This window comes from Dermacentor andersoni, chromosome 3 (assembly GCF_023375885.2).
Source record: "Dermacentor andersoni chromosome 3, qqDerAnde1_hic_scaffold, whole genome shotgun sequence".
NCBI classification, from domain to species: domain Eukaryota; kingdom Metazoa; phylum Arthropoda; class Arachnida; order Ixodida; family Ixodidae; genus Dermacentor; species Dermacentor andersoni.
Genome location: NC_092816.1, coordinates 77,624,139 through 77,639,251, shown reverse-complemented (window position 1 = coordinate 77,639,251; position 15,113 = coordinate 77,624,139). Strand labels below are relative to the sequence as shown.

At 47.1% G+C, this 15,113-nt stretch overlaps 1 protein-coding gene across 1 annotated transcript; it reads right to left on the bottom strand.

Moving 5' to 3' along the window:
- Window positions 1–3,358: 3,358 nt before the first annotated feature.
- Window positions 3,359–12,126, bottom strand: LOC126544790 (glutathione S-transferase-like). The gene is made up of 3 exons (XM_050192263.3): window positions 11,955–12,126; window positions 8,150–8,479; window positions 3,359–3,887 (listed from the first exon to the last, which is right to left on the bottom strand). Exons 2-3 carry the CDS (start codon window positions 8,419–8,421, stop codon window positions 3,491–3,493), a joined length of 669 nt encoding a protein of 222 aa, XP_050048220.2. The 5' UTR covers window positions 8,422–8,479; window positions 11,955–12,126; the 3' UTR covers window positions 3,359–3,490.
- Window positions 12,127–15,113: the final 2,987 nt, after the last annotated feature.

Genomic DNA, 15,113 nt, shown 5'->3' with positions numbered 1-15,113 from the left:
ATGCGTAGAGGGCGCCGATGGACGCGCCACTGGTGGTGGCCTTGTAAAGTGCGAGCCGTTCGCCGTACTGCGTCGCTGCTCGTGCGTCTTTGTTTGATTGGCGCTTTCAGAGTGAAATAAGGAACATCTGTCACTTGTGCGAGGTGGCCGAAGCTTCAAAGCATGTCGAAAACAGTTGTGGTGTTGTGGAGCGCTTAAATACCTACAAAAACCCGCTGGCGACACCAACGTTACTAGATTGAAGCATATATAGTAGCGATGGGCGACACGGCGTTACTCATTCTCCTCGAAGCCTCATGCACGGGAGTGACAGCAACAATGAATCGCCACCGTACGGCGGGAAACCTTTTGTTCCCACGCTTTCTTTTTATGTGTGTGTGCGTGCGTGTGTGTGCGTGTGTGTCACTTGATGTTGTTTGCACGCGTAAGCGATGAAGCTGATGAGGACGTACCCATGTTTTGGTTTGGCTTGCCCGCTGTGCTGCATACGGGTTAAAGGCATTTCGCTGAGGTTCTAAGTGTTGCTGGCCGCTTGTTTACCGTGTTGCTCTAGCTAGGGGCATACACCGCAGCACGAGTGCATCGCGTTGTGTACTAAAGCTATATATACTGCGGCTTGCAAGCACTTATTTTGATTGTTTTATGCGCCCAGTTAAATCGTCGCGCCAGCTGTCACGCAGTTCGTGTTTCTGGATTTATTTTGTGCGTGGCTTCACGAATGTTGAACTGTTGCTAGTTGCTTCACGCAGAACGATTGTTGATTTTCATTTTTAAGTACGAGGTTTGCGCCTCGGCTTATTTGCAGCGGGATGACTAAACTCTCTGTGTGATCAGAATGATTACAGGCAAGGGCTCTTTTAACAGCTTGATTCTTTTCACGGAAAAGATGCAGCTCAGGGCGAGGATTGGTGTTAGCGGCTGCATATGGTGTTGCTGTTAGATTTTTACCGCAACATTCGCGTCATGTTCGTGAACTCATTAAAACTTGCTGCTGTCTGAGCAGACGTACCACGCAGATCGAGTGCTTTGCTTGCTTTACAGCTGAGTGCCTTTCTCGTGTGCATTCTTGTATTCATTTTATTTCTTTGTTAATATCTTTTGCGGCGAATGACTGAACTCGCATTGGTCGCCAGCGCCCATCTACCTCGGCGGGCCGCTGCGCCGCCTTTAGCTATATCGTGTCTCTTCTCCCTTTGGTGACATTAGAAAAAATAAATACCCAAAATCAGGCAAACTTACCTTTGTACATTTCCAAGCAAGCCACTAAGCGAATTTCAAATGAAAAAGGAAAAGAACTCAAGCGGGAAGGGCAGTTCATCGACGTATACGCAGCGGAATGGCATTGGTGGGGCAGCGATATCTCGCGCTTTTATTCACCGTGCTTTGGCGGCCTCGTCGACGATGGTACACATCTCCATTGGCAATTTCAACATTGCACTTCATGAGGCGATTTTCAGGGCGGTTATTCGGCGATGTCATGCGTATTCCGTGATAACAAGTTATACAATGCGTGCCGACATCGCGCCGGCGTGTGCGAAGTCGTTCGAGATATGTCGGCTTATTAAGGAGGTACGGGAACAGTTGATGACATAAGGTTTTATGGCGCAAGGACCAGGTATGGCCAAAGAGCGCCAAGTTAGTGTTAATGAGTTAACGGGAACCGTTACGAAGCGAGGCTAGAATTGAAAAAAAAAAATAAACGGTCGAGACATTGCTTAAGTCAACAAAACGAAACGGCATCTTAACGCAAGCTCCACAGGCTTCGTTACATTTGTCTGCGGGACGCCCCTGGCACATATGCTGACTGGGTTGTGCAAAACTGCGGTAACATCGTGTACATGCCCGCTCTCATACAGGTCCGCTACTTTCTCAAAGCTGTAACTACAGAAGAAGCAGTTTAGTACCCGAACAAAGGAGAAATCACAACGGCGAACTTTAGCCATCCTGGCTGCAAAGGGTTGTCGTCTGCTACTGCTCCCGAGGGTGCGTTGGAAAGCGCCCGCTAGGTGGCCATCAGTGGCGCCTCTATAGGCGGCGCACTACGCGTATAGCACAGTACTGTACAGCTTAGCAAGATATATAGTATATTGTCGTGGTGCTACGAGCAGAACGACCGATGAAATTATAGTGCAGTACGCATCGTAGTCTCCATATGCGGTCCAACGTGGCCAGCCTAAAGAGCGGGCCGATGCGGCACACACCTGTCGTTTTGTGCGCGAGTGAGCACGACAATGCGTGCCCCCGGAATGGTGCAAGGCTTTTCCGGTCTCGCGCGCCGCCGACGCCGCCTCTGCTCAACGATGCGCACGTGCCGCGACCTTCGCCGCTTCGGTTGCACTCTGCGGTTGTGTTTTTTTTTTTTTCCTTTTCCTTTCATCTCGTTGTTCTTTGGCTGTTGTTGCCACTGCCTTCCTATTTTTTTCTCTCGCTTCACTCTTTCCTACATGATCTGACGCGTTTCATGCAACCGCGGCGTGCGGGGAAGGGAGGGGGGGGGGGGGGTGCAGATATATAGCTATATAAGAGGAAACGGGCGTTTTCGCCAGCTTTTGAAGCGTGATATGTGGCCATTTAAAGGTTGGTGCGCGTGGCCCTCTGGCCGGACTAGTACACGCTGCTTCGTTTCTCGGAGAGGTCGACTACGCTGGGCGCTCCGCTATGGCGGTGATGAACAGGCCCGGCGGGGTGGGTCTCGAAGATGGGTCCCGACATGTTGATTGCGGTTAGGTCAGGCCGTTGTGTGGCCAGACCTTTGCACATCCGCAGATTGCTGTCAAGCTGCTCTGGCGTGATGGCCAGCTACACGCTGTATCGTATAGCGAAGTGAGAAGGAACGTACCTCCTCGCTGTTTTTTCTGTGCTTCTGAAAACAGGTGTTCTACACGCGTGCGTACTGTGTAAATAAAGTATGGAGTGAAGATCCAAGAGTGTCAGGATTGAAACTCGGACGCTGGGATAGAACTTCATTTCAATATAGTGTAGACGAGGGTATGATCTACAAGAGCACGTAAAGGGGAGTCCGCGCAGTCAGCACATTGTCCATGTGACATTGCGTTTCCCTTGTTACTCAGCAACCTGGCTTTAGTGGATGCGGCGATGACTGGAACATCAGTCGTCCGTCAGGAACCGCACACCTGCAGCTCTCACAGCCTGGTGCAGAATTAAAAAAGCTATATATAAGCGCTACCTATTATCCGCCGACAGCCATCTTGAAAAATCGTGAACGGTGAAGCGACGCGGCTGCTGCACTCTAATCACAGTTGGCCCTCATCAGTGCTGCGCCTTTGCGGTACTTGGCAGTATGACAAACCGGCCTGAAATAGGCACATAGGACACGCTCTAAAAGATCCCGAGCGACAGTTCATACAATTGTTCGTGTATTGACAGTACGCCAGAACTAAGGCGGCGTCCCAACAAAACGTAATTAAAAACACAAACAAACAGAAAAAGTCATGGTAAATGGGTGATACTAGGACGCGAAGTCAAGTAGTCACTCCTTGAAGTGACCCCACTTGACCATGGGTCCAAGAATGGGCCACTTGCTGTAGTTCTCGGAGGCAAAGTACTCCTTGATGTTGGGCAGCTCCTCGAATCTCATCAGGTACTGTTGCAGCTCCGGATAGCTGGCAAACGCGTCCGCGTTGAACTCGTGGTTCCAGTCTAGGGCCTCGTAGAGCAGAAAGTCCACGTAGGTGAGCCTGTCGCCCAAGGCCCACGTGCAGTCCCTCATATGGTCGGCCCACGGCTTGAGCACGTTCACCAGGTTCTCCTCGTACTTCTTCCGGGCCTCATCGAAAGTCGGGTTGAAAGCAGTCATAGCCAATCCCCAAGCCAAGTCTCTGGACTGTTGCTCGAGGAAGTCCAGCTGCAGGGTTTCCTCGTCGTTCCTATATGAAGCAGGAAATATATTTAGCCCAGATTTGAAAGGCAACATTATTTGCGATTACTTCCTTATATTGCCTAATATAACTACCTTGTTCATTCTTTAGTTGGTCAGTTACCCGCCAAGATGGCTTCATTTCATTTCATTTATTTACTCTCAGGGCCGTTCGGCGTTAGAGAGGAAAGTGGGCAATAGACAAGAATACGTATGTAGAAAGCAGATTAATGACGATGGTCATATAGAGCGTACTTGAAGGCTTCGGGTACTGCAGTGTACACGACGGAGGCGGGAAGGTGGTTCCAGTCCGTGATGGTATTCGGAACAAACGAATCAAAGCAAATATTAGTCCTGCAGCTTGGCACGCCAACTTTGAACCGGTGGTCCACGCGGGATGAAAAGTAAGTAGGAGTAATAAAAAGTGATTGCTTTAGAGTTTCATTGGTGAAATATATTTTGTGAAAGAGGCATAAACGAGAAATACGACGGCGTAAGGAAAGGTCAGGGAGATCTAATGTCTTCCTCATAAGCGTTACACTGGCTGAGCGAGAGTAATTAGAAATTATAAAACGAACAGAGTGATTTTGGATGGATTCGAGAACTTGTATGAGTGATTTTCTGCAGGGATCCCAAGCGGAACAGGCATACTCTGCTTTCGGACGCAGAAGAGTCTCATATAGAAGTAGCTTTAGGGACACGGGAGCCAGGGAAAAATTACGGCGAAGGAAACCAAGTGTTCGGTTAGCATTATTAGTTATATGTTCAACGTGCGTTTTCTGTGATAGGTTGGTGGTAATGTATACGCCAAGATACTTATAATCAGAGAGAGAAGTTAAAGGAGAGTTAATTATTAAGGCAGTAGGTGCATGTAGACTGCTTAGGCGTGCGCGTCATTGTCATTGCTTTGCACTTGCCAATATTTAGTTCCATTGACCAGGTGTGACACCAAGTGGAGATGTTCTCCAGATCAGATTGAAGAGTGACTTCATCAGAAGGTTTAGATACTTGTCTATATAATAAACAATCATCAGCATAGAATCTAATTTTTCACTCAATTGAATCAGCAAGGTCATTATATAAATTAGGAAAAGCAGAGGACCTAGTAAGGAGCCTTGGGGAACTCCGGATGTTACGGGACATACAGGTGAGTCACAGTCATTACTACTCGGTATGGCCCTGCGAAAAGCAATCGATCCACTTCATCAGATTAGTATCAAGATTTAGTTTACTAAGCTTGAAAAGTAGTAGTTGATGTGACACATTATCAAAGGCCTACGCAAAATCTAAAGAAATGCAATCCCCAAATGAAAAACAATGCGAAGTGGAAAACAAATCATTGGTAAAAGCGAGCAGTTGAGTTTCGCATGAGTGGTGTATGCGAAAACTAAGCTGATGAGGTGTGAAGAAACAGTTCGATTCGAGATGCGACATTATAGGCTAGAATATATTATGCGTTCAAGCAACCTGAATGGAACTGACGTTAATGAAATGGGTCTGTAGTTGTAGGGGCTATGAACGTCACCAGATTTATGCACCGGGATGGTGCATAAATCTGGTTCAGCAGTATGCTGTTCTGTTGCTGGTCACAATGACGCGGGTTCGTTTGTCGACCACGGCAGTCGTATTCCTATGGAGGCAAAATGGAAAAAACGCTCATGATCCCAGATTTAGATGCGCGTTAAAGAATGCTAAGTCGACAAAATTGATCTGAGACCCTCAATTACAATGTCTCTCATAGCTCTTATTTATTTATTTATTTATTTATTTATTTATTTATTTATTTATTTATTTATTTATTTATTTATTTATTTATTTCACAGAGTACGAGCCCTGCATACTCGCAGCATTCTCCTCAAGAAGGCTGCGAGCAGGAGCGGGTACACAGGAATGACAAAATGCTACAAAACATGGCAGCGCTTCACATCTTCATGCATTGGCACAAAGTATTTTGAAGGCAGTATAGCATGATACCTACACAAACATAGGCGCCGATTCCGGCAGAGGGGTGCTCTGGGGCACGAGCCCCCTCCGAAGTTTTCCGAAAGGAGGGGGGGGTGCAGAGACGCCCCGGCGATGCTGAAGCCTACCCCCCCCCCCCCCCTGCCCCAGCCCCTAAAGTCTCGTTACCAGAGTCCTGTCAGCCACATCATTCTAAGTTTAATTAATTGCCTCTACCTCTTCACTTAATATTTCACTGCGGCTAAAACCTTACTCCAGCATTGTAGCGCGGACGGGCACGGCTTCTAATTCATACTATCGCTTTAGTTCTGCAAATCCAGACAACAGGCAGACAAGCGCATTAGAAGTACCAGCGGCGGATACCTCATCCGTATTTTCTCATTTCAACACTTTCTTTATTGCGATATCAATTAAATGTGCACGGCGCATTTCTGCCGTCGCCGTAATGTTCCGTATAAAGTACAAGGGCGATAAAACATTCGCCGCGCGCCTTATGCTGCATGGGCATGTGAAAGCGCGAGAGGGTGAGCCGACGGTCGTGCTTAATCTCGAGCACGCAAGGGAGCAAGGCGGGGAGGAAGCGCGCCTTCTCCCGTCGCGCGCAGGGCACAGGGGGGGAGGGGGGAGGGGAGACATCCTACTCCGGCGGCAACTCCGTATGGCGTGGTGGCGCGCGACCGTGCGGGCCCTATCTTGAATTTGTATATTGCTTACTGTATATTGTTTATTGCTTTGTATATTGCCTACTGTAAATAAAATACTTACTTACTTACTTACTTACTTACTTACTTACTTACTTACTTACTTACTTACTTACTTACTTACTTACTTACTTACTTACTTACTTACTTACTTACTTACTTACTTACTTAAAAAGTTTTGACTTTGGGAAGTTACCGCAAGAAAACATGCGACTTGAAGAAAGGGACAACTTGAAGCGTGTTGTCCGCCTCGTACGTGTTGTCCCTTTCTTCAGGTCTCGTGTTTTCTTGCGGTAACTTCCCAAAATCATGAATAACCAACTGGCCTACACCCACACTATCCTATCTTGAAAGCCGTCTGTGATTTCGACCAAGTCTGGGTGCATCGACGGCTCGTGGCGTCGTGTGCGCTCTGTTCTCACCGCTCAGTTTCCGTTGAAGCGTTAGGCAGCACGAAGGTCACTTCGCTCGCTGCTGCTGCCGCACATCCTCACGCCAGCGTTTTGACAGCGAGCGCCTGCGGTCACGGAGTCTGATATGTTTGCGTTTCATTGTGCATGCGTGACACTATGCTTGTTAATTTAGTTAGTAAGCGAATGTTTACAAGCTTATACGGCCGATAAAGCTACTATCCTTACTGCGTATAGTTGTATAATAATTTGCTATCGCAATTGATGCGTCGCCTGCAAATTTGTTAAAGAGAAGGAGATAGCCAACTAACAATTATATCAAATGGTATGGATAGCGCATGCCTAGAGAATGGATACGTTCCTGTATATTCACCTCACTTCAAATTGATTTGCGTGGTTTTTCGACCCTGAGAAAAGCCTGCTGACTTCAGGGACCCCTTCGGCGGAGTATTTTATCAACGGCGTGTGAAATGAACGTGAATGACATGTGTCTCAGTATAGCTTCTCTTCCTATAGTAAGCAATGCTAACGACTAATGGAAAAACATACTCTGATAATAACTTACAGCACTTATTTGGAATGGGAACATCGCCACTTGCATGCAGAGGTCACAAATATATCTAGTTCACTCAGTAATCGAAATGCGACCAAGCCAGATTCACTCGAAATCAGAATCAATAGCAGTTATGCGCAGCAGCGCTTATACTCGGACTCACAGTAAAAGAACAAATAATAATAAGAGAGAGAGAGAGGCTGCAATTTTGCCGGTAAGGCGAAGCAGTATTAGTGATAGCGAAGTATGAGACAATTACACGAAGGAAGATTACACCACCGAGAGACGCCAGATTCTCGTTGGTACAGGAGGACTCAGGCTGTGAAATGGAACCGTATCCTACTATGAGGTCTTGTAAATACTCATATAAGTCCGTCACTTCAGTGAGCAATTCTACGATTTCACACGAAGTTTCTTCAAGTGCAACTCTTAATAAAGGTATAATACACGGGGTTTGGAAAGCAGATCGCGCCCCGAGAGTTGGGAGCCCAAGTTGGCTGCCAAGAGTTATATCGCCGCAAAAGCATGCTACGAGAGTGACTTTTCCGTCCTTTGTTCTCTCGAGAACTGTGGGACATACCAGCCGAATCATCCGAGTACAAAAAGCACGAAAGGAAGTCTTCGTCAAGCTCGCACACGCGTTCACCTGGCGCCTAGGTCGTGCTTCCTGGCCAGGTAGCGCATGATGGCCAAGCTCTGGGTGATCTTGACGTCACCGTCGATGTAGTAGGGTAGGTTCGGGAACTGCAGTCCCAGCGAGAACTTCTCGCCGTGCCAGTGCGAGCGGTCGAAGTCCGGCGGCGGGCCGAACCGGTACAGCTTGTCCTCGAAGGCGACGCCCTTGTACACGAGCAGGTTGCGGATGTACTGGCCCAGGCCGCGCACGTTCCAATAGCCCACGACCGGACGGCGAGGCATACCGGGGCTCGAGCGCGCGGCGGAGCTTGAACCTTGGTTTGGAGTTCCTTGGACTCAGCTAGAATACAAAAGAAAAAGAAAAAGAACAATACAAAGATGTCCGGCCCCCTCCCTATATTAGAAAGTCGAAAGCAAAGCCTGAATTCTTCCGTCGGCAAAGTCCTTCAACAACACCGAGTGAAAAATACAGCAACAATTAGATACCTTCGACAACTCTGATTTTCATAGTTACAAAAAATAAAAACGAGCCCATTCAATGGTTCAATGTTTATACCTATACTAAATTATCACGTCAATTGTTGGTAGGGAAATATGTAGAAAACACCCAGTGATACTTCAGGAACAAACTCTGTCTTGTATCTTGTGCGTTTAGAAGCCGCTTATGACTCTCTTCACAAAATGGAACACGGATATCTGGCTTCTGAAGCGAAGTTTCGCAGCTCTCATTGTAGAATAACCTTTGTTCAGTAAGCTAAGTTCTTATTTTTATAGCTGTTCCAGGCGCATTCACGCTTGCCTTTTTTTTTTTGTGTAAGGCTCTATGCAATCAGCGGAGCCTTTGGCTACGATCAAAACTTTTCTATATACGGTCAGAGACAGAAGCTGAGCCCGAGGGCACAGGTTCAAATCCCGGCCCCGGCGACCGTATTTACATGAAGGCGAAGGGAAGAAAAGCTCACGTACTTAGATTTTAGGACCCCAGGCGGACAAAATTAACTCGGTGTAACTACGGCGTGCATCGTATGCCGATCGTGGTCTTGGCACATTAAACCTCAGAAATAAATTAAAATATTAAACGCCCCAGAATTTCAACTGCCAGCAAGCCCACCTTGCCGCACTTTCGTATCGCGTATACGTTTCAGATATGCTTGCGCAGCGCGACCAGCTCTCTGACCCCGATTGAGTATCTTCCAGGACTGCGCGTGTATTGCAACGTGACGTCATCTAGACAAACAGTCAGTCCATGCATTCGAAGCAGTACAACAATGACGATTTGTGCGTTCATCTGTTTGGCAAAACGGGAAGCTCAGTAAGCAACATCGTCCTTGGACAACGTAAGGTCTCACCATCGCGCAGGCCTCGCAAGAAGACTGGCTTTGCCGGTCGCCATGACGCAGGAATGAATAATGCGACGAAACGAACGGAGTTTATAAGCTCATAAAACGCCATGACGCATGAATGATGATAGTGAGTGGGGGTAAAAAACGCGTTTAATAAAGAAAAGGTTACGAGCACCCCGTTTGCCGAAGTCACGTGGGGCAACGGGGTACCGGTACCAGGTGTAGTTGCTCCGAGTACGCGCGGTTCGTAGCCACTGCAGAGTACAGAGCTGTAGTTCAAAAGGATTTTGTTGATGGGTGTTACGCATGCACACACGCGCGCGCTCGCGCACAAAGAGAGAGGGCAGCGCATTCACTAAGCAGTTGTTTTAATCGTACTACAGGGTTGGCAGCACCACAGCACATATTTGTCCGCGCATACTCTCCGATTTTGGCATATTACATCACTGTTATACGGTTCACCTTTTAACCTACTGTAAATACCCCTCCAACAGGCAATAAAGCCACACAACAATGGTGTGAGCTTGCAACATACTGCGCTTCGCTTGTTTCCGAACCGCAACGACGAAGCTGACGCTCCAAGTGGCGATGACAATTTGTAAAGAAGACAAAAAAAAAGCGTATGTAATGGTCATGACGCGTCTCCATCGTGTTCTGCTCCCGAGCTACACGTCTGCATGGTTCGACAGGTGTTCAGCTTCGTGTTGCGAATCCTGACGTGCCTGCCTTGCGCCCGTTTCCTTTCGCTCGTTTTTGCTGGCTACACTGCACTGCATACTTGTGATGCGGAAGTGCCAACGTCTGGAGGCAAGGAACGGGAACGCGTACACGCGAGAATTCGAAATTTTCGAACACTGAATCTCACATACTGTGGTTCTTCTTTGCTCTCGAGTTGGATATCTACCGCTGGGTTGCGTTTCCAGATCTAAAGTGTGTATTAACACGTTTAAGTTATTTTTCGAATAGCCCTTAAATGGTCCGCACTGGTACTGGGATAACAGAAAAGCGGATTTTAAAACAAAATTGATGCTACATTCTTGGGGCGCTAGAACGTCAAGCTGTTCCAAACCTTTCTATTCCAATTCTGCAATCAGCCCTCCGCGATTGGTCAAAACCCCACTTCACCTGTCTGTCACGCGACGTCACGAAACCGCAAAAAATCACCGCGTCAAAGTGACGTGTACGCGTTAAAGATGCAGTAATATGCCGAACAAAACTCAATTTTCTTCTGAACAGCCGCAGGCTGCCCTGTTCCGAAAGGAATAAAAGATGGCTGCCGCCGATCGCTCAGGCACTGGTTACTCGCACCTGCCGGATAGCATGGGTTTATTTGCATATAATAAAACTTTTTCCGTGGCCGTGTAACATTTTCGAGCAATTTCGGTACCTAGTTCTACCAATTATTATTTGCGGAGGATCCGTTTTAGCGTCATTATTAAGTTTCCGTTGCATGCCGCCGCGATGTTCGAACAGCCACCGCAAGCTAAGTAAGGGAAAGCGGACCAATCGCAGACGCCGGCACCACCCTCTTCATCCGGTTATGGATTTTCAGTGCAGTGGCTCGGCCCCATTGAATCCCTCTCCACTTGAGCATGCTCTTCGCCTCTTGTGAGCCAATTAGATAAGACAGGCTGCTCAGTGTAGGCAATATTATTCGTTTTCCAAGCAAAAAAAGTCGCCTCCTATGAACGAGGAGAGCGTTTGATTGGTGCGTTCAGACAACCCTGCGGGTGAGCGCCCGATGCTTGCGTCGGCGGGGACGCAGATTTGACGTCAGGAGATGGGAATAAAAACATATTGTAATAGTTTTACGTTATAGGGCCCCTGCTTTGTCGCGGGTCTGCGGATCAGAAATATAATACAGTGAGCGTTATCGTATAAGACTATCGAAGAGGTTGCCATTGCATTTGAAAACAGTTATAATATTACTCAGAATTAAGTCAAGGAATTCAGCTCTATTCGATTCGGTGCCGTCTTTATCCGAGTTACATTGGATTCAATGCAATCGTTCTCCTATTAGAAGCCTGGTCGGTTTTCAAAAAAAAAAAAAAAAGCACCGTTCGCACAACCCTAGAACAAGGGCCGTTCGGCAAGGGCACCGTTCCAACGAAGCACTCAACAGACAAAAGTCATAAGAGCGCTAGCGAGGGCAAACTACAGTATAAATCAATGATAACCACAGAACTCGAACAAAATGATGTGCACTTCTGTGGCTATGTGTTTAAAACATTAGCCGTCGTCCATACAATAAACTGCAAGCAGAACGATTAAGCAATTTGGAACACAGTTTCTTTTCTTTCCTCTTTCCCACTTCACCCTTAGATTTCTTCCTTTCTCGCGAATAGAAAAGAAGACCGCCCAACACTTTCGCGCTGTTGGAGCTGCTGCACCCACGAAGGGACTGCGCATCAAAACTGGATGCATGTTCAGCTTCGATCGCCCGTTCTCCTTCACGCACTCGCAAGAACTTACCGTAAGCCTAGAAGCACTCCGTTAGCTAATCCAGGACGACGCGAAGTCCGAACACCGGGACAACAATCACGCACGTCCAGTTGAACGGCAAGTTTTCCATCCGAGTCGGTTGTGGACCGCCGAACCCCGAGAAGAGTCCTCACAACTCGGCGCTCAAACGCCGACACACCTCTCTCTCTCTCTCTCTCTCTCTCTCTCTCTCTCTCTCTCTCTCTCTCTCTCTCTCTCTCTCGTACGACTTCTCTCCACTTCCGTAGGCAAAAAAATATTTCCTCCCAACCGTCTTTCTTTTGTTCCCCTTAACAGGGACGCCCGTTTTTTCAAGATCACAGAGCCGCATCCCGGAGCTGTTAGCGAGGTAAACAGCAGCACAAGCCGTCTATTCGCGTCATCGACCTTGGCCCTTCAAGCTTGATTGTACTTTTTTTTTTGTTCCTTAATTTTCTCGCTCTGTGAGTCGGCCGTTCTTGCTTTTCGTTTTCCTCGCCGGTGCTGGCGCGCGCTCGGCTATATTTAAAGACACTCCTCGCCGTCTAGGGAAAGAGAGGGTGAAGAGCACCGCTAGGACACGGGAAGGCCGCGGAAGGCGGCACTGTGCAACACATAACTCGGGGCGTTGAGTACCCAGCCGCTAAATGTTTGTTTTTATTGCGTCAGAGTTGCGGCGCCGTTGAGACAGGGGCCAGGACGTTCACTTCTCCGAGCGTTTTAGTTCGAAGGCCCCTTGAGTCAGGAATTATGACGGACTGTCAATAAATGTGTCAAAGTTGCATAATTTCGTGCCTAATTGTGGTAGAATAGATCTCAACAAAATAAACGTGGTATGACGGTCCTTTGTGTACTTTTCTGCCGCCGGTCCTCGTAATTATGGAGTTATGAAATTTAATTTAGTTACCAGAGAGTCACGTTGCGTGCTTTTTCTTTTTCTTTTCAAGAATTTCAAGAATTTAATCCCTTGTTCAACTTTCTCCCTATAGTCACCTGGCCTCCACACTTTCTTGGAATGCCCATGTCACACAAGTTTGCCACACCCTTTCTCGTGGTGTCGATGTCACTTCTGGCATAGGCATGCATTACCTGTCAAGACTAAGCTAGGCTGTATAAAGACTTTCTTATTTTCATGTTTGAGCGACTGTTCCGTTGTTTGGGGCAACGACACTGCATCGAATACTCAAAAAACGGCAGTCATCGCTACACATTGTTGCTGCTGTTTTGTTGTTCATTAACTGCGACAATATTTATGAGCAGTTCAGCGTAGTGCCTACATCCGAACTTTCTGACCGAAGAGTGTTTCCTTAAATAGATATTTGGCCAAAAATGACCTTTTCTTTCTCTCGAATCTTTCTTACACTTCAACACAGGACACCTTCCTAGTGAGCACAACCACCGACACCTTCCTGTCGCACCCTCTCTTCCCCCCCCCCCCAAAAAAAAAACTAATTATGGTTTTGCAATGTTAAAATATACCATGTGTCCCACGTAACTTGTGTCAAAATTTAAAAAATAAGTTATGCAAGTGCCACGTAGCTGGAAAGAACTACGGTAATGTTATTTACCGTCGCTTGGACCAAGTGAGACTATCTTTCCTTTTTCCTTTCCCCTAATTACATAAGCTATTATTAATTAATTAATTTCTCAGGTAATCAGAGCAGATTTGCCATGAGAAACTTGTAGACCATCCTGCAAAATTCACGATCCAGCTTTCTGTTGCTCAATACGTGTTGTACAATTATTTTTTTCTCAAGCCTAAAAGAAAGCCTACATACGAGACATGAAAAAGAGTGCCGGGAGATTAGTAGCCTGACACTTTTCGAACATTTAGAAAGACAAATAGTAATAAATAGCGTCACCACAACTTTTGAAGCCATAAGTACGAAATATACTAACCTTCGTTCCCCTTGTAGCCGAACGATAGAAGTGCGAGAGTTATCTCCGGTAATTTTTGTAGGAAACTCTTTTTATGCCGACGACGTCCTCAATTACATGTTTCTATGATGCCAAATGGGCACATCGTTAGACACACTGGCATAGTTGTTTATGCGCACAGAAACACCCTTTGCTCGGAGTGATAACTTCAGACCTCACAGTGAGTCTAGTTGAAGGCATTGTGTGACGGCTGAGGAGGTTAGGCTTAACCGAATGGGCGGTTTTTTTTTTATATGGACTTTATTTCCTTCCGCGAGAAGCAAATCGAACGTTCTTGCAGTATTCGGAATATCCGAATATTCGGATTAACCGGGTTCGTCCTAACGGGAGTCTTTTGTATGCTCTGCTTTTGCCCAATCACAATGCACACTATCGAGTGGTACGAGAACTCTCGAAACCGAATTTCCTCTGCATCCTCCATGGTGGCTCGGATGGGGGGTCCTGAAAACTAGGTATACGATCCCGCCAATTGGGCCCAGTATGCCGTCATCTGACAACGGTTGGCTGTCGAGTCGACGGACAAGAGCAGCAGCCCAGCTTTGTACATCTTGCAGGCATTGGCCGGGTGATAACCGCATATGGTCTATCAATTTAGGCAGTGTATAGGTCTATACAAGGTTCTGGGTAGACCTTCACGCTATGTTTCACCTCCTCCACCATCTCTATCTTCCCGCTTCTACTTTCTCTCTCTCTCTTACCTTGTCGAAGTAGCAGCTGTGTACTGATGGTAACAATAATCGATTGTGTCAAAAACCGGCACTGTGCGCTTACGACGAACGTAGGGGCCAAACTGATGCGGTCGCAAGGGCGACACGAATAGCAACGGTAGTTGACCTCAGCAGCAGTAGAAAATGCAGTATTACTGAAAGGGAAGAACTGATGGCGGCCTAAGGAGTGCATATCGTCGTCCGTACGGTAATTGGACACGACGAATGGCCAGCAGAATTAACGGCGACTGCCGCGCCCAGCCCAGGCGGGGACGAAAGCGTGGACGCTCCGATTAGAGACTCGCTAATGATCATGCGGAGGTGATCATGTATGTCTGTGTATCTTGCGCAAGTTTTCTGTCATATTCACACACTCCTTTCTGTATTGCCTTCGGGCCTTGAAAGTATGTTAAATAAATAAATAAATAAATAAATAAATAAATGACTCGCGATGACGATCGCCGAAGGTGGTGCTGCAATTAGTGTCATGTATTGACACTATAATGGACCAAACGAGGCCGTTGTG

Excerpts from the sequence above, each read along its gene's own strand:
- LOC126544790 (XM_050192263.3), bottom strand. The coding sequence starts at position 8,421 with ATGCCTCGCCGTCCGGTCGTGGGCTATTGGAACGTGCGCGGCCTGGGC. Across the intron at positions 3,888-8,149 it reads AAGCACGACCTAGGCGCCAG|GAACGACGAGGAAACCCTGC; the intron begins GTGAACGCGTGT and ends TGCTTCATATAG.